We start from the raw sequence: 19,913 nt of genomic DNA, 5'->3' as shown, positions 1-19,913 counted from the left end.
CACACCATAGTTAGCTCTTTTGTCTCTCATTTTTTGTAACCTTATTTGACCTAGTTTCTAGAAGCTATGGTTAGGTTTTTGTAGAGACATCCTTAGGTATATTTTATTTGCTTAGAGGCCCCTAAACTCTTCTATATAAGGGGTGCTCCTAGACATGTAAAAGGGTTGAACATTTTGAAGTAAAAACACTCTTGTGTCTCAACCATTTGTGAGAGTTTCCTCCCTTGGGAGTGAATACTTTTAAGCCTTATCTTACATAGCAAGTGGCGGCACACATCCACTCATCTTCAAGGTTGCCATGGCTTCTAGCCTAGCCTTGTAGTGGCGTGCTTCTCACATTTTTACCATTTCTTTCCTTTCCATTTTATGTTTTCTTCTTCCTTCAATTGTTCTTGGTTTTCTATGGTTTATGTATTTTCCATTTCCTTTTTGTTTTGAATCAATCCATCATCTTCTTCTCTTGAGCTTTGTGAAAGGAACCTTCACATCTAGATAGCTTACTATCTTAATGTCCAGTGGGGATTTCACTTAGCTTTCTTAATCAACTCACACCATATTCAATAATCTTAAAAAGAAACAAGATAATCCTTCATCAACGTGTGGTCAATATTGATTACCAAAAAATTTAGGTATAATTACTTATTTGGTACCCCAACTTTTTCGTTAAGTTCAATTTGGTACCCAAACTTTTGGTTTGTTCAATTTAGTACCCCAATTTTCTAAAGAGATTCAATTTGGTCCTCTCCGTTAAGTTGGAGTTAACACCGTGTCCGTACAGGACATGTGTCAAGCCATGGAATTTTTATTTTTTTTTCATTTTTTTAATAAAATATTTTTTTTTTCAAAAAAATTTAAAACTGCCACGTGTCAGTTTATCATCATGCCACGTGGCAGCTTACAATCATGACACATGATAGTAGTAATAGTTGTTTTCAATTTAGTACCCCAATTTAAATTTTTGGTTCAATTTAGTACCCTAATTTTTTTAAAATGATTCAATTTCGTCCTTTCCATTTGAGGCCAAATTAGTAACTAAGTTTAATTATAACTTATATATACATGTTAAAATAATTGTTTTGAATTTATACATCAAATCACTACACCTAAATATTCGAATTATTTTATTTTTTACAAGTGTAAAAAAGTTTCATGTGTAAAAAAATACAAAAGTTAAAATGTAAAAAATAAAATAATTTAAGTATTTAGGTGAAATGATTTGATGTATATATTAGAAAAAGTTATTGTAACATGTTGTAATTAAGCTTATTTACTAATTTGGTCTCAAATGGGAGAGAACGAAATTGAATCATTTTAAAAAATTGGGGTACTAAATTGAACCAAAAATTTAAATTGGGGTACTAAATTGAAAACAACTATTACACTACTGTGTGTCATGATTGTAAGCTGCCACGTGGCACGATGATAAACTGACACGTGGCAGTTTTTAAATTTTAAAAAATAAATAAATTTTTTTGAAAAAGAAAATATTTTTTTAAAAAAAATTAAAAAAATTAAAAATTGTATGGCTTGACACTTGTCCTGTACGGACACGATGTTAACTCCAACTTAACGAAAAGGACCAAATTGAATCTCTTTAGAAAATTGGGGTACTAAATTGAACAAACCAAAAGTTTGGGTATCAAATTGAACTTAACAAAAAAGTTGGGGTACCAAATCAATAATTATACCAAAAATAATATTTGTGGACAATTCAGAGATGTCATTTACAAATACATGGTTGTTGTAACTATGTTTGTTGATGCCATTTCATTTGCAAGTGGCCATGTGGTCAAAAATAAAATACCAAACCAACTTCATTCCTGCAAAAAAATATTTTATCACTATTGGATGAATCTGGATACATAATTATCCATTAATACCTAGAACAAGAAGCGCATGCATAATGTATTTGAATATACCTAATAATTGGTTCCCTATGACACAATTAGTGTTTCATGTGTGCTATTTTGAATTGAAGTCAGTAGGGAAACAAATCCACTGCATTAGACTTCTTCAACCTGGCAAAAGAAATTTAAGTTCAATTATTGCACCCCAAATGATGTCAATAACGAAAAAGTTAAATGGTTAGTAGAAGATGACGTTGTTAACTCTGAATTACCTGTGTCGGATGAGTATGCGTAAGGACTTCTGATTGGTTACTGCATGGCATTAAATCTGTATCCAAAGTCCATCCCTATAAAGAATAACCAAACAATAAAAAAAAATATGTGATGATATTATAAAAAAATTACTTCAATTCAGATTGATTAATTGGATTTCATTAATTGCACATACCATTTCAGCCCCACAGTCTTTATTTTTTGCACCCGTAGACTTTCTTCTTTTACCAACCTTCTCCACAATGGATTTCAATCTCGTCGATCGGGGTCTTCCCTTTCTTTTAACAGAAATACGACTGCGGACACATTGGTTGGATGACACGGTTTGTATAGGACAATCATTTCCAGTCTCCAATTGAACCCCCTTATCCGGATTATCAAAAGATGACAATCCATGATCATATGCAATGGAGTCCAATTTCTTAAACAAACATCGTGTTCCGTTGTCTGACTCGCATGCCACCTCCGCAATCTCATAGAAACGCTTACAAAGTGCATCATACCTTCTGACATTCGCTTCTTCCTTATCAGAATTGCTTGCAACCCTTATGTATGTGTGCCTTCTACGCTGCAGCTTGCTCCATCTTTTTAAAACATATTTATCTGGCACACTTTTAACGCCCTCTTGCCCATACACGACTAAGTAATGCCTACAAAGTATTCCTCTAAACTCAAACAAAAGGCAAGTGCATTGTATGTGAAGCGTGTGATGATCAAACAAAACATCATGATACTTGTCTGCGCATTGACCTTTCCACATAAATTCTTCTTGAACATGGTATTTTGAGGTTCCCGCTTCCACTGAAACTTTTTTAATCATAAAATTCATTTTACACCTAAATTCGTGTTGAACCTCAGCAAACTTAGCATGAGTTTATTCAGCCTAGAATTGTCTCTCAATAATGGAGTGTGAGCCACATAGAATTGTGGTATTCAAGGATGCAAAGTCGGTCTCACACTCCTTCTCGGCCTTTTGCCTAATCGCATTCTCATATTGAACCACGAATTGTTGCAATGTCGTTGTCGAATTGATGAAACCATCGAAGAATGCGTTCATGCTCTCACTTCGTTACGTAGTCAACATACCTGCCCAAAAGTTATTCTTCAAATAACATGGCACCCAATGATGTCTATCTTCATAAAGTGTTAAAAGCCATGCATTTTCATCTAATCCATTTTCTGTGATGAACTTATCCCAACCACACTCAAAAGCATCAACACTCACTGACTCGTACACCAACTGCTTCATGTCATGCTTAATTTGCTTGTAACTTGAGTACCCTTGCAACTTCTTAGGCACTTTTTTCATGATGTGCCAAAGGCACCACCTGTGTCTTGCATTGGGAAACACAATTTCAATAGCATTTTTCATGGCCTTGCATTGGTCGGTCACAATTTCAAGTGGTTCCTTATTTGACATGCTACGCAACCAACATGTAAATAACCATACAAATGTTCTAGTGTCCTCTGATGATAACAACCCACAACCTAATAAAATGGATTCACCGTGATGATTTACACCTACAAATGGGGCAAAAGGCATGTCATACTTATTAGTCAAGTATGTGGTGTCAAATGACACAATATCCCCAAAATCGACACATGCCGTTCGACTCCTACCGTCCACCCAAAACACATTAGTAATTCTGTTGTCGTGATCGACGTCGATTTCAAAGAAGAAATCCTTATTTAATTCCCTCATCCTCGAGAAATGATTAAACAATGCTTGCCCATCACCATCCTTAACCAGCGCTCGTCTCTGCTGACCAATATAGTTCCTGACATCCCTTTCCACAAAATCCAAGTTCTCATAACCTCCAGCCTCAAATACCAAGGACCGAAAACTTTTGTTCAAACACACTCCCGCTTGATCATTGATATCGATTACTATTTTTGCCTGCATATTTATCTTCCTATTACCGCGCACAAGCCTTGATTTGTGTGGACTTAAATGGTGATTATGTTCCTCCACCACACTTGTAATCAACCATTCCCCTTCCTTTTTAACAGCCGTAACACGTGTAGGGCATCCCTTTCTTTGTGTTGGAATGGTTTTTTTTTTTTCGGGGGGATGTTGGAAACATAGGTTCCTTCTTGAGAACAAACTAGTTTGACGTAGTAGAGCTCATTGTCATCATCTTTCTTTGATGTTCTGATTCGGACACCGAAACCACTTCTGATTGGATGTTGTTTATAAAATTTCTTTAGTTCATCCACACTTTCGAAAGTCATCCCCACTTTAGGAAGCAAACCCAAGCGGGTTTCACCACAGTTGTTGTTGGTTGAAACATAGTCAATGTTGTTACAATTGTTTCAGGGATATCATCTTCCAGTAGATTAATGCTGTCCAGACCCAGAGTTTGTGTTTCTTCCATGTTATTTTCTTGAATAAAGAATCAATGAAGTTCATTAGTGTTACTTTCAATACACTATTCTACCAAAGTAAAAAATGCGTATTAAACATTTATATGGCAAAGAACGTGAACTATTTTGTTAACAAAATGAAGGTGCAATTAATCATGTGGTGTGAATCACGAGAAGAAGCCAAGACAATGTACTTTCGAAAATTTATGGCAAAGTAAAGGAACCCTAAAACTTAAACTACGACCAAAAAAATGTCGGAGGAAACCATTAATGCGGTAGTTAAGTAGAATGGATAATGAATGAAAGCATTTAAGAGCGAACTTACTTGATCAAGGCCCCACCAACCAAAGGCCGATTCCTAAATAGTAACCATCAATGCCTTTGTGCGTGGAGAAAAAAGAAACAATGGCCATGGACAATGGGTTTTGTGAGCCTTCCCAAATGCATTAAATGAATCAAAGTAGGTTGGTGAAGAAAGAGATGACGTTGAAAAAGTAGGCGGGACTGTCCAATATAACAAGGTATTAATTACATGGTTAAGAAGAAACGTAGTGAATAAGCTATCCAATGGCATTTTGGTACAATTATCCATCACTTTTGAATTATAAATTAAATAGGAAGCTTAAAACTAGGGGTGGCAAAACGGGCTGGGCCCAACGGGCCAGCCCGTCAGCCCGTGCTAAAAGGAACGGGCTGGGTTGAAGATTTCAACCCGTCAGCCCGTTATGGCCCGTCCCGTCCAGCCCGTCAACTTGACGGGTCAAAGTACAGGCTGGCCCGTCCTGGCCCGTTGGCCCGTTTTAAAAAAATAAAATAAAATAAAATTAATTAAAAAGATTAATTTTTTAGATTATATATTTTAAATGTAGAAATATATAATAGTATTGTAATTTAAATCATTAACACTTACAAATTAAGTTTGAATTATTAGTTATAATTGAATAATTGAATATGTAAATTTAATAATTATTTTAACTTATCTAATTAAAAACATTAACTAATCAATTAAAAGTTAAAATAATATTTTATTTGATTAAGTATGACTTTAATAATAATTTATATGTATATATAAACAAATTTAAAAAATAAAACAAATTAAAAAATTTGAAAACTAATTAAAAAAATTAAAAAAATTAAAAAAATTAAAAAAAAAACTAGACGGGCCAGCCCGGCCCGGCCCGTTAGCCCGTCCTATACGGGACGGGTTGTGATTATTGGCCCGTTTCTATTTGACGGGCCAACCCGTCCCGGCCCGTTTTTTGATGGGCCACATACGGGCCGGGCCAAAACGGGTCGGGCTGGCCCGTTTGCCACCCTTACTTAAAACCATTACCTCAACGACATCAACTTTCCTCTCTGTTCCGCTACTAACGTTGTGCATTGTGGTCATCCCCGGTCCTGTTTTTTGGTGACTACGACGTTATTGAAAATTTTTATCGATTACTTTATTCATTTTCTCTTACATTTTTTTCAATGTAATGAAATTTTTTCCGGCTACAACAAATATGTAGGTTGAAGATATGGATGCATGGGAGGGCCTTGACATTGATGAGTCAGATGTCATGTCATTCATCCGGAGATGCAATTCCAACACAGAATTCATTTCCGGCCCTACAGGAAATGCACAAGCACTTATACTAAACAGAGAATCGGAGGAACCTGAAAATACGCAACAATTGATGAGGGAAATTGCTGCTGCAGGTGATGCACAAGACTTCAACCCAAATGCTTGGAAATGGGCTTGTAGGTTTGTTGAATGCCATGGTAAGCAGGTGTACCACTAAAAATAGGGTTACGTTAAACACATCATTATGTTTAAAGATAACAATCATCCATGCTTTCAGGTTTAGTTGCTGAAGGGGACATCAAAAATTTGATTTTACTCTTTTCTAGGAAATCAATGGAAAAGATACCTTTAGTTGTCTGTATGGTCAAAGAATGTCACCCCAACGGGTTGGGTGACATGTCCATAGTTATTAAGGTAAAATGCCATTAAGGGTTGTGTGAAATTAATTTGAAATGCATCTAAATTTTGTTCTTTAATTTGATCAGGACCCTTCAATTACAGCAAAGGCAAGCGTCCACAGAAAAGCTATCATGGATCCTGAGTTTGGTTCCCATATTGTTGTTGGAGCATCCATGATTTTGAAAAATGTATTATCACTGCCTCATGCGTTTGCACTGAATTTGGGTTTTCATAATTGTTATGAAATATAAATCTAAAATCTTAAATATGATTCATCAGGTTTCTTGTTTCGGTCACAAGCCATGGTTGCCTCCTTACCTGAACATCACCGTTTGCAACATTGTGAAGGTTAATATTGTATATTACATTTATATTAATACTTTTTAATGATTTTTATATTTAAATTAGAAAGTCATATTGAATTCATAATTAATAGGTATTTAAGAATGACATTAGTCCACCAACTGACCATGAAGTTGAAGCTTCTATGCCCGTTGTGCAAAACTACCCAGGAGAATATCTTGATGTTGACGACATATTGAAGAAGTTGGCCCCTCCACCTAAAGTTGTTATAACTGGTTACCATGAAGACACTTCTGTTGCTGGATCATAATGTGGTCGATGTCCTAATGCTGCTATTTCTCTTGGTGCGGACTCACTACATGGAACTTATGATGCACATCCCGATGGGGCTACCATATTTGATGTTGAATGCCTTGATGCTTAAGCTATGGATTTCAGTAATCATTTTGTCATCCCTCCATTATTAAGTATTATTGGTGTATTGTGTTCATGTGTCTGCTGAACACCTTCTCTACGTTTTGGAAAAACTTTTTGTTAATTGTTTGTAGTATTGGATATCATTCCATGAGTGAATGTGTTTTGTCAATGGAGAAGGATACTATTTTAGTAATGATTGTTGGACCCCATGCTTTGGACACCATTAAAACACACCAGATTAATTTCTATTCAAACCAAGTATTAATTTTAATTGTCAGAATTGTTGGCTAACCCATATTGACATCTAACATGCTACCCAAGCACATATAAACTGTAATCCAGCATATAGTTTTTGGATAAATATGTTGTAACATTTGTTAATAAAATAATTATCTCAGGGCATTGCTGGATCCCACTATGCTCCCCCCTTTGAAGACAGACAATATTTAATTTGTTCTAATAAATGCATAGGTTATAAGTGACAAAAAACATGTGTGGACCTTGTTGAAATTTATCATGCGATCCAATCAAATGTAAGCTGTAACCCAGGATAGAATTTTTGGACAAATTACTTATAACATATTTTAATAAAATAATTATCCCAGGGCATTGCTGGGCCCCAGTTTGTTCCCTCCTTTGAAGACACACAATATTTCATTTTTTTAATAAATGTGTAGTTGATAATTGACAACAAATATTGGTGGACCTTCTTCAGAACTAACGTGCAATCCAAACACAAATAATATGAAACCCAGGACATAGTTTTTGGACTAATAGGTTGTAAGGTATTTTAATAAATTTATTATCCAAGGGCCTTGGTGGACCCCAGTTTGTTCCCCTCTAGGAAGACACACAATATTTCATTTCTTTTAATAAATGTGTAGTTGATAATTGACAAAAAATATTGGTGGACCTTCTTCAGAACTAACGTGCAACCCAAACACAAGTAATATGTAACCCAGGACATAGTTTTTGGACAAATTACTTCTAAGGTATTTTAATAAATTTATTATCCAAGGGCCTTGGTGGACCCCAGTTTGTTCCCCTCTAGGAAGACACACAATAATTTCATTTCTTTTAATAAATGTGTTGTTGATAATTGACAACAAATATTGGTGGACCTTCTTCAGAACTAATGTGCAACCCAAACACAAGTAATATGTAACCCATAACATAGTTTTTGGACAAATTACTTGTAAGGTATTTTAATAAACTTATTATCCAAGGGCCTTGGTGGACCCCAGTTTGTTCCTCCCTAGGAAGACACACAATATTTCATTTCTTTTAATAAATGTGTAGTTGATAATTGACAACAAATATTGGTGGACCTTCTTCAGAACTAACGTGCAACCCAAACACAAGTAATATGTAACCCAGGACATAGTTTTTGGACAAATTACTTCTAAGGTATTTTAATAAACTTATTATCCAAGGGCCTTGGTGGACCCCAGTTTGTTCCTCCCTAGGAAGACACACAATAATTTCATTTCTTTTAATAAATGTGTTGTTGATAATTGACAACAAATATTGGTGGACCTTCTTCAGAACTAATGTGCAACCCAAACACAAGTAATATGTAACCCAGGACATAGTTTTTGGAGAATTTACTTGTAAGGTATTTAATAAATTTATTATCCAAGGGCCTTGTTGGACTCCACAATATTTTTTTTGTTTTCAAAAATGTAATGTAAAATAATTGACAACAAAGATTGGTGGACAATATTCAAAATGAACTAGACACTCATGACCATGTAAAGTGTAACCCATCAAAGAAATTTTGGACAAAAACATTCTAACAGATTTCTATAGTTTGAGTGGAGTAGCATTTGTCCCACACATATCTATATTGAAATGAACACAAACAAATGAAATTGTCATACAGTACGAACCTGTCATTACCAATAACAAAAAATATCATTTTTTAAAGAACATTCTTCATATATAAGGTCATAAACAACTTCTAATTCAAAATATTTGACACATAATAATAATTTCAAACTATTTCATCAACCTCTTTATCCCATAACTCGCATACGGAGTTCGAATAGAACGACTTTTGTAACGTGTGCGTGGTTGATGCTTCATTCGCGCATACATATTGCTTTCCTCCATTTCGTCACACATGTCATTGCTTTTATGAACTTCATCATCTTCCTCAACAGATTTGCCTCCCAAATCAAAACTATGATCATTTGTCTAAGAAGCAGAACCATTTTTGTCATAACATGGATCATATTCCTTAGGCGGTTGTTTCCTTCTCTCCTTCATCTTTGTTTTTAGAATATCAATTGATTGCTTAAGTTCCTCAATAATCGCTTCTTGTTCTAAAATTTCACGCATAAGGTCTTCCTTCTCTTGTAAAGAACACCCTCCTTCATTTGTCCTTTGAACTTTGCCAAATCCACACCTATATTCATGAAAACCTTTTTGGACAACTAAATGTTTAAGCTCTTCTTCTGACACGGCAACATCATGCAAAACCTACCCTCATGAAGAACATAAACCAACAAGCAAAACTAAATCATTCAATAAATTGATTCAATAATAAACACAATAAAGTTAAAAATTATAAACAAAGATCAAACTAACCGCCTTCTTCTTCAAACTACGACTAACTACGGAATCCCCAACTTTAACATCCATCCAATGCAATATTCGTGGAAATTGGCTGGTGGGAGTTCCTCCCTTTCTCTTCCAAATCAACAAATGCTCAAAAGCCCATAACTGTAACAAAATTTTAACAAAATTTTAACAGCCTTAACTAATAATTCGAGATCATAATTAATAAAACAACCAATTAACGAATAATTTATTATACCTGTAACAAATAAACACAACCATCCACATGAAAGTATTTCGCATTTCCTTCGTCGCTCAACAACAATGAAGCAGTACATAGACTCCTAACCAAGTACTCATACACAAGACTACCCCAATTATATTTTCCTAGACTTCCAAAGTCATCCACAATGTTGAACAATATCCGAAAAATTCTATCACTGCGACTAGACAATAGAAACTCACATATGCCTATCAAAACATACAATCTACAAAAATCAACTACACTTAAATCTCCATGATGTTGCATTAAGAATTCATAAACCATTTTGACATCAACGTTTTCATCATCAAAGTGTTTCCTACACTCACTATGAACAAAACCCTCATCCAAATCAATTTTAGTTCCAACAACCATCAACCCTAAACCTAAGCATACATCTAATAAAGAAAATCTAACAATTTCTTTAGTAAGGCGAAAACCTCCTCTCCTCTCAACCCAAACATTAACCAACTAATTCAGAAGATTTCTACTTATCTTCATAGACTCTTTCAACTTCGGCATCCAAGAAAATGATGTTTTTTCTAGACAAATAATTTGTTCTTGTGTTAAGTTCTTATTTAGAGAACCAAGATATTGCGTCCGATATGAATGTCTAAAATAAATCTGCATCCACCATAAAAAAAATACATCAAGTCATTATTTAATAGATATATTGAACAACCTTATATGACTATTTCCAAACTCATACCTTCGTCTCAGTTATACAACCATCGTCTTCACTAGCATCAGTCATGATTCCCAATTCAGATCTTCAGTTCACAAAAATAAATATAAATCAAATCATTCATAATGTATTCATAAATCATTTTCACAACATAAATGCACACATGTATTCAAGTGCATTTATCAAATATAACAAACAAAACTAGTAATCAAATATTGACCAACTGTTAACTGAATCCACAGAACAGTACTATGTATGTAGCCCCCAACAAATTGCTCTAATCATTGCACCGATTGCACAAAATAATTGCACAAATCAATTGGACAAATCAATTGCACAAATCAATAACCAATTGCACAAAACAATAGACATCAACACAAACTAAGAGTGCAAAAATAAGTAGTTCAAAAAAGATAAACATCGAACGTTCTCACCAACGAAACCAACGACTGCAAAATCTGGACGACAAGTACGTTCCAAAAATCCCTCTTCTTGCACCTCACATTCGCCTCCACGTCCGACGGTTTGGCAATGACTGTGTCGAAAAACAAGATAGTGTTGTTCAGGGGGAGGGGAAAAGGGATTTCGGGTTCGGGTTCGGGTTTATGACAACTGATACGGGTTCGGGGATTGAGCAATGAAAGAAGAAAGGTGCGGGGAACTATTGGTGGAGAGGGAAAGGGATTCGGGTTAGGGTTTCTCGAAGAGGGGTTTTGGGGTTTCAACAATCAGGCCAGAAGGGGTTCTGTCATGGGATTTGACGGTGGAGCAGAGGTTTGTGTGAGCGGGAAGGGTTTTGTGGCGCGCTTTCAAGAACACGTAGAGCAGAGGTGTGTGTGTGTGCGGGAAGGGTTTTGTGGGGCGGCGGTTGCGAGAAAAGGTCGACCAGAGGTGTGTGTGTGTGTGGGACGGGTTCTGTGCAGAAGAGGTTGAGTGTTTTGTGATGAGTGGCGAGTGGCAAGGGAGGGTTTGTGGGCACCTTTCGAGAATCTGGAGCGGTGGAGGAGAGGCGTTTTCGAAAACGAAAATAATTTGAGCGGACTGGTGTGTGATGAGTGCGGAAGTGGCTACACGCGCGAGTGCGTCCCCAAACGCTTCACCACTGTCATTTCATTTTTCAGTTATAAAAAAAAAATTAAATGAAATAGCTGATGCCACGTCAGGTGGTAACAAAAGTGGTCATATTTGGGTGTCAATGTATCATTTCTCTAAAAACTGTACTTAAAATGCCTAAACTACAATATGTCTCCCAACACTTATTTCACACATTGTACTCAATGTAACAATGGACATATTTATTTTAGGGAGAATCTTAAAAATATATGACATCTAACTCAATCTTCCATTTGACAAAATTTATTTTCTTTAATTTCATAACATACAAGCCACCTTGCACACTTTTGTGATTTTTATATTTTTGCTTTCGTTAATTAAAAGATATATTTTTAAATTTTTTATTAAAATCCAACTACTCTTATTTCCAAAAATACTGAAATTAATCATGCATGAATATTTAGTTTTTATTCAAGAATGTTTTCAAATGTATTTATAAATAACCTCATCTTCTATTGCAACACCTCCTCCTCTTTGTGAATAACATTAAAAGTAGTCAACGATTAATCTTGTTTTGAGACTATTTTTCAAGCTTTTCCCTCATCTAATAAAATATTATTCATATACAAAGATGGATTAATACCTGGGATGCTAGACAAGGTCCATCCATCTGATCTATGATGCTCCTTTATCTCTTGCAATACTTGCTTCAGGTATAACTTGATATATGTTAGAAGTGCGCTTTAAGCCTAACTCAACCCTACAAAACCGACTTGTAAGGTGAGGTTTGCACCCCACTTATATATTGTGAATTGGCCTTATCTCTAATCGATGTGGGTGGGCTTTAAGCCTAACTCAACCTCACAAAACCGGCTTGTAAGGTCTTATCTTTAGTCGATGTGGGACTTCCAACAATATAGTATAAGGACAAACGAAGGTATCAATCCAAGGAGAGATAAGAAATATGAGTGAATGCATATTTGCTAATTTGATCTAAGCGGAGGAAATCAAATATACTAACTTTAAACTAACTAAAAATATACTAACAATGCAACTAATATGTTGAATGTAGGTAATCCTAAATCTATATGTAGAATAAGCTATACGAATGTAAAATCTATGATTTATCATGCTAAACTGATCTACAATGCCTGGGCATGGAATATTAAGGTATGAATTGTACTAACAAAGGGTATGAAACATGTAATGAACTTCAAAACTAACTAAAATAATGTGCAAATGCTTAAATGCAAACTGTTTAATGAATTACCTACAAGAAAAACTAAGATGCAGAAAGTGCTTGATGAAATATCAAGGTGAGTTGTGCACACATAATTTACAATGCAAAAGTTCTAAACCTGGCCTAGACATTTAAACTAACTCTAATATGCCTTTAAAACTAAATTAAAGTTATTGAAACCAAAAATCACAAAATAAAGCAAGAAATCACAGAATTGGTATTTGATAGTGAAGTGTTATGTGTGAATGTGCAAGGCAAGGCATGCTTCGTATTTTGCTATGGAATGGCTCAATGAATGAATTGGTGATGTAAAATAGTTTTTATTAACATAAATTGAGTATAGAAGCTGAAATGAAGAAAAGAATTGAGTAAAACTCTGAAATCGAAAATTTAAAACCTAAAATTAACAAGAAAAACTATCATGAACGAATTTAACTGTCAAACTTCAAATTTTATATTTTTGTGGTTAAGTCTCAAATTGAAAGTGTAAGTTAAAGAAACATATGAGAGGCGAAAACAACACATATTAACATAAAAAAAACAAGTGAGGGAAAAGAAATCATAAAATATAGTATTAATAGCTCACAAAAACTAGAAATAATGGTTTGGTTGACTATGTATTGATCTAAGGTGGTTATTGTGCACTCTCTAGAGTTGAGCACGGTTGCACACTCAATCTAGTATTTGAGAAGCAAGAACAAAGATAATTTAATCAAATCAAATTGTTGTTAACTAATTGCAGGGAGAACCAAAATTAAGATGTCTGAAACAGAAAATAAACCAATAATTTAAACAGTAGCATTAAAACATTAACGAATTGGAAAACGCAACTGAATAGTGAAAACAACTCACTAAATCAGATTTTAACACACTATAAATTGATATGGTTGAAATTTGCTCTTACTAATCGAAAGACATTTGAATTTAGGAAGATAAGTTGTGTATCTTCTGAATTTAGCATGTTTCCACATCAAATCCAGTGTTGGAATGCAAGAAAATTTTATAATCAATCAAATCAAGTGAATCAAAGTCAATTTAGATGAGAAAAACAAAGAAAGAAGAATTGATCAATGGAGAAGTAATGAATCATGAATAAAGATAAAGAGAAGAATTAAAATAAAAAAATTGAACCTAAGAAATGCATTATTTACAATGAGGATCGAAGAATGCCCAAGGCACCAAGCTTCCTCGGTAGAATCTGATCTTTTGGAGCAGCTTCAAAGAAAGAAAAAATGGAAAACGAAAATCTGAACTCTCGTGTGTTTTTGCTATGTGTAGTGTTTTTGGTGTGTTCAACAAGTTCCGTGGTCATGCTTTTACACAGGAAATTTACTTATTTACTGGTTATTATAGACAACTACCACTGTCCTCGTTATCTACACACTAAACTAACTATGTTCTTTTAAGCTTCCATCAATTTAATCAAGGATTGGATATCAAATTCAAAAAGTCAACTAGGGGTTAACTTCTGGTCAACTCTGCATAATTGTTGGTTAACTCTGCATAATTGCCAAAGATGATTTTGATTTGTATGTGCAAGCTGATTTTAATCACCATTTCTTTACTGACCTTGCTTTATATTGTTGCACTAGAATCATAAAACACAAGTTAGTACTATTATGTATTCAAAACTACCTAAACTAGACTAAGTTAAGTCATTAACTAACCTAAAATTACTTAAAACTACAAACCAAGACTACACCTAAACTTTACCTACTATAATAAAATTTATGAATCAACAAAACTATATGATTGCAAAAATAGTAATGTTTGTTGAGTTAGAGAACTAACTAAAAAGAAAACAACAACTAAAATTTACCAGCTACTCAAAATGATTGTAAACTAAGAAGCTGAAATTAATAAAGACTATATCCTACATTAGACTACACTAGTCTACTATAGATTGTGGTATTTTAACTTTACGACTATGATGTATCTATATATCTAAGTATGATTTCTATTATAATCCTATTCTAAAATTGGAGAAAAACTAATCAGTCATCAATTAGACTTCTACAAACTAGATCTAATAATAACTTGCACTAAAAATGAGCTAAAATCTAAGCTAAGAACTAAGAATTGACAACTTAAATCTAAGCTAAGAACTAAGAATTAACAACTTAAATCTAGCAAAAACAAAGCAAAACTTTTCATATAATCATGACTTATCAGGGAGCATCAAATCTTATCATGAATATCCTCAACAGGTCAACAGGTACAACAATAACTATCACTCCATCATCTCGAGTATCAATAAGTGTGTTAGCAAGAGTACGAACAGTTGGAAGAGGATTTGCACTGTACTACAAAGAAAAGACGATTTTGATGGAAAAGTGGACTCTACTATTAGTTTAGACTACGATGAGAATGATATAGATGTTAAATGTGAATCAAGCAATTATAATGCACTAGTAAATGCTATAATTAAGTCATCTAACTTAATTTGCTACACTTTTGCATCAACACTAACACTTGTATCCAATTATAGTCACAAGATGATATGTACTCATCTATATCAGCACATGCCTTACACATGAATGAATCAAAATAGGAGTCCCAAATGAAGATATTACTTAAATTTAATAAATCAAAATCTTCTAAAAATTCAAGAAAATTATGATCTATTTGAATTTCATATTGTTCTTTATTTTCTTTTCCATCATATACCTCTTTTTTGCTTCCTTCAATTGTAACAAACTCTTCACCAAGCAATAGATTACTTACATTGCTTTGCGCGAAACATAAGCACACCAACCAAACAATAATTCTAATATGCAAAATATTATATAGATTTCCCAAATAACCTCACTCAAATGTCTCTTATTGCAAAATTACTCAGTACTCTTGTAACATCCTAGCCAGAAATTACTTATTTGAAATTTAAAATAATAATAATATTAAATATACTACATTTATTATTGAAATTTTTTTCCCAAAACGCAGGAACAATAAAACTTTATTTCAAACGCATTAAATACTAAAATGCATAATACTAATTACAAAAATAATCCATAAAATCCATGAAAGCATTTCTATGTAAAAACTCCCATGTTGGCCCCACTCCGGCTCTAAGTATCCATGTGCTCACCTGCATCAACATCTGCTTCCATGTAATGAGTTACTTGATCATCGTCAAACACACACAGATAGGGTGAGCTCAAAATAAAATAAACATCACACGGTACATTAATAACAAAATTAAACCCCTAACACTTCTGATACTCTACCATCTCAAGCCCAACAATCTCATCTTCCTCTGAACGCTTCTTGATTCTACACCCTTTGATGATTTTACTAATCGATCCTTGTTGCCACGAGTGTCTACTCGTCCCTCTGACTACAAACCACCACCTATAGTTCACACGCGGGAATAAACTTGTTGCGGCCACAATCTGCAACACCAAGTGGAGTTCCCCGATACGAACCGCAATTCGCATTTATCCCAAGACGACCAAACTCATCGGATAACACCGAGGAGGGCAATCTTCTGAAACCCATCCGTACGAGCCATGATCTTGCACACTCCACTAAACTTCCAAAACCACCAGGCTACAATCTCGAGTGGCCACGTGGTACCCCAATACAAGTTGTACTTGTAACTGGGCCCCTAGCAAAGCATCACAACAAGACCTCCATCCAAAGTCGTGTAGAATTCTCCTCATAGTCTAATTCAGCACCCTAAACCGTCTGGCACAGCACACACATCACCTGGCGTTGTCTGATTCCATACTGCTTGACAGTCACCTCACACCGCCAAGCGACAAGCATCTTTCAATACCTTTGCCAGATCCATTCTGCCTAGCAGAACCATCTTTGCCGCCAGGCGCCTTGCGGTTCTAGTGGCCATTGCCACTGTTTTGGGTCTCTACCGCTTGGCAGCTCGTACCGCGTCGCCAGGCGCCATAGTAGTAATGCAAGTGCTATTGGTTTTTGGCATTTTTTGGACAGGTCCTAAAGGACCTCAAACACTCAATAATCAATTTTTAGCATAGTATAAATTATTTCAATTTAAAAATAAAAATAAAACTTAAAAAAAAAACCAGTTTAGAATTCGGTTGTCTATAATATAAACTAAATTCTAACTTATTTTTAAGGTTATTTAAGCAAAAATAATGTCAGAATTCGGCTCTTCAACAATCAAATTCTAACCTATTTCTAAAAATGTGCTAGATTAATAAATAAAAGGCACGTTATGCCATTTACGTAATTATGTTTGAAATCTTTACCGCAGAAAAAAATTCGGTACGAATAGCCCACTTCTATTCCACCAACATATTTGATTCACGTGACAACCGTATGAACAATTATTAGTGAATAAAGCGTATTTTGAAATAATAATTTTTAAGTCAATATTATTAAAAACATAAGATTGTTATAAAATAAAGGTAATAAGAGAGACAAAGGAGAGGAAGAATAGAGAATGAGAGAGTAGGGAGCAACTTCTGTTTGTATGTCTGTCTTATTACTGATAGGACGAGTCCTATTTATAGGTACAATATGGTAACCCAGAAAGGATATAAAATCAAATAGTAAATACAAAATATTACATCATAAAGAGTAATGAATAATATGATTATCAATCATATGAGTAATTGTATAAATCAATGGACGACCATTAATTCATAACACTCCCCCTTGGGTGTCCATTGATAAAAGAATGTGCCTCGTTAAAACCTTACTAGGAAAAACCCTTTGGGATAAAAACCTAGTGAAGGAAAAAGAGTACATCATTCTATATAATATTGTTCTTTGCATCTTCTATTTCTCCCCCTCATGTAAACTTACATCATTAAGATGGCGGAGTCCAATCCTATGAACCAATTGCTCAAAAGTTCTCCTTGGTAAAGATTTTGTAAATAAATCTGCTAGATTTTCACATGAGCGAATCTTTTGGATCTCTACATCACCATTTCTTTGAAGATCATGAGTGAAAAAGAATTTTGGAAGAATATGTTTTGTTCTGTCTCCTTTAATATATCCTTCTTTCAATTGAGCAATGCATGCACTATTGTCTTCATATATCGTTGTTGGTTTCATTTTTCCCAAGGATAAACCACAAGTTTGTCGCACATGTTGAATTATAGACCTTAACCAAACGCATTCACGACTTGCCTCATGTAATGCTAAAATTTCTGCATGATTTGACGATGTTGCTGTTATTGTTTGTTTCACAGATCGCCATGAAATCGCTGTGCCACCACATGTGAACAAATATCCTGTTTGTGATCGACCATTATGAGGATCTGATAAATAACCTGCATCTGCATAACCCATTAGATCTAATTTTGAATCATTTGGGTAAAACAAGCCCATATTCATAGTGCCTTTAAGGTAACGGAGTATTTGTTTTACTCCATTCCAATGTCTTCTTGTAGGTGAAGAACTATATCTTGCTAACAAATTTACAGCAAATGCTATATCGGGTCGAGTATAATTAGCAAGATACATTAGTGCTCCTATAGCACTAAGATATGGTACTTCAGGACCAAGTAGTTCTTCATCTTTTTCTTGAGGTCTAAAAGGGTCTTTATCAACATCTAATGACCTCACCACCATTGGAGTGCATAGTGAATGTGATTTGTCCATATAGAACTTTTTAAGCACTTTCGTTATATAAGCTTCTTGATGTACAAGAACACCTTTGTTTAAATACTCAATTTGTAATCCCAAACAAAACTTTGTCCTTCCAAGATCCTTCATCTCAAATTCTTTCTTTAAACAATCAATTGCCTTTGTGAGCTCATTAGGAGTTCCAACTATGTTTATGTCATCTACATAAACAGCAATTATGGCAAATTCATTCTCGGATCTTTTCATATAAATACAAGGACAAATAGGGTCATTTTTATACCCTTCCTTTAATAAGTACTCACTTAGACGGTTATACCACATACGTCCTGATTGTTTCAATCCATAAAGGGACTTATTCAATTTTATTGAATAATCCTTTTTAGAATTTGCTTTGTTGGGCACATTAAATCCTTCAGGGAGTTTCATATAAATATCATTTTCCAAAGAGCCATACAAATAGGCTGTAACAACATCCATGAGGTGCAAATTCAAACCTTCTTGTGCAACAAGGCTAATTAAATATCTAAATGTTGTTGCATCCAATACTGGAGAATATGTCTCCTCAAAATCAATACCAGGTCTTTGTGAAAAACCTTGAGCAACTAACCGTGCTTTGTATCTAACAATTTCACCATTCTCATTTCGTTTTTGTACAAAAACCCATCTGTACCCAATAGGTTTTACACCCTCAGGTGTGCGAACTACAGGTCCAAAAACCTTTCGTTTAGCAAGCGAATCTAATTCTGCTTGGATTGCATCTTTCCATTTTGGCCAATCATTTCTTTGCCGACAATCTTCAATTGTCATTGGTTCTTGATCATCATTGTCACTTATGACATCCTTTGCTACATTATATGCAAAAACCTCGTCAATATTGACTTTATTTCGATTCCATATTTTATGATTCATGACATAATTTATTGAGATCTCATCATTTTCAACAATTTCAGGTACCTGAGGTTCTTCTGGAACCGAATCATTGATTATGTCAAAAGAATCTTTTGGGACTTTTACCCCCTCGATTAGGCCATCTTGCCTTTTTTCCCTTTTTCTCACACGAGGATTTTTATCTTTGGAACCCAAAGGCCTACCACGCTTTAGGCGTGTTTGAGATTCATTTGCTATATTAGATTGTCCAACAGGAATATCAATTCTGATTGGAGTATTAGCAGCGGGTATATGCGACTTAGTTACCCTTTTTGTGTCAGTAAAAGCATCTGGTAATTGGTTGGCCAATTTTTGTAAATGAATTATCCGTTGAACTTCTAGTTCACACTCTTTTGTACGAGGATCAAGATGAGATAATGATAATTCATTCCAACCAATATCTTTTTCCAGTTTCTTTCTTTCTCCCCCTAACGTTGGAAAAATTG

General features: G+C 34.6%; 1 protein-coding gene across 1 annotated transcript; it reads left to right on the top strand.

The window, feature by feature from the left end:
* Positions 1–5,209: 5,209 nt before the first annotated feature.
* On the top strand, positions 5,210–7,063 carry LOC114188347. The gene is made up of 6 exons (XM_028076942.1): positions 5,210–5,281; positions 5,996–6,248; positions 6,329–6,465; positions 6,537–6,638; positions 6,730–6,798; positions 6,887–7,063. Exons 1-6 carry the CDS (start codon positions 5,210–5,212, stop codon positions 7,061–7,063), a joined length of 810 nt encoding a protein of 269 aa, XP_027932743.1.
* Positions 7,064–19,913: the final 12,850 nt, after the last annotated feature.

This window comes from Vigna unguiculata, chromosome 6 (genome assembly GCF_004118075.2).
Source record: "Vigna unguiculata cultivar IT97K-499-35 chromosome 6, ASM411807v1, whole genome shotgun sequence".
In the NCBI taxonomy this organism is placed as follows: Eukaryota; Viridiplantae; Streptophyta; class Magnoliopsida; order Fabales; family Fabaceae; genus Vigna; species Vigna unguiculata.
Note: the sequence above shows the minus strand (reverse complement) of the source record. Positions and strands in the feature narration are given on the sequence as shown.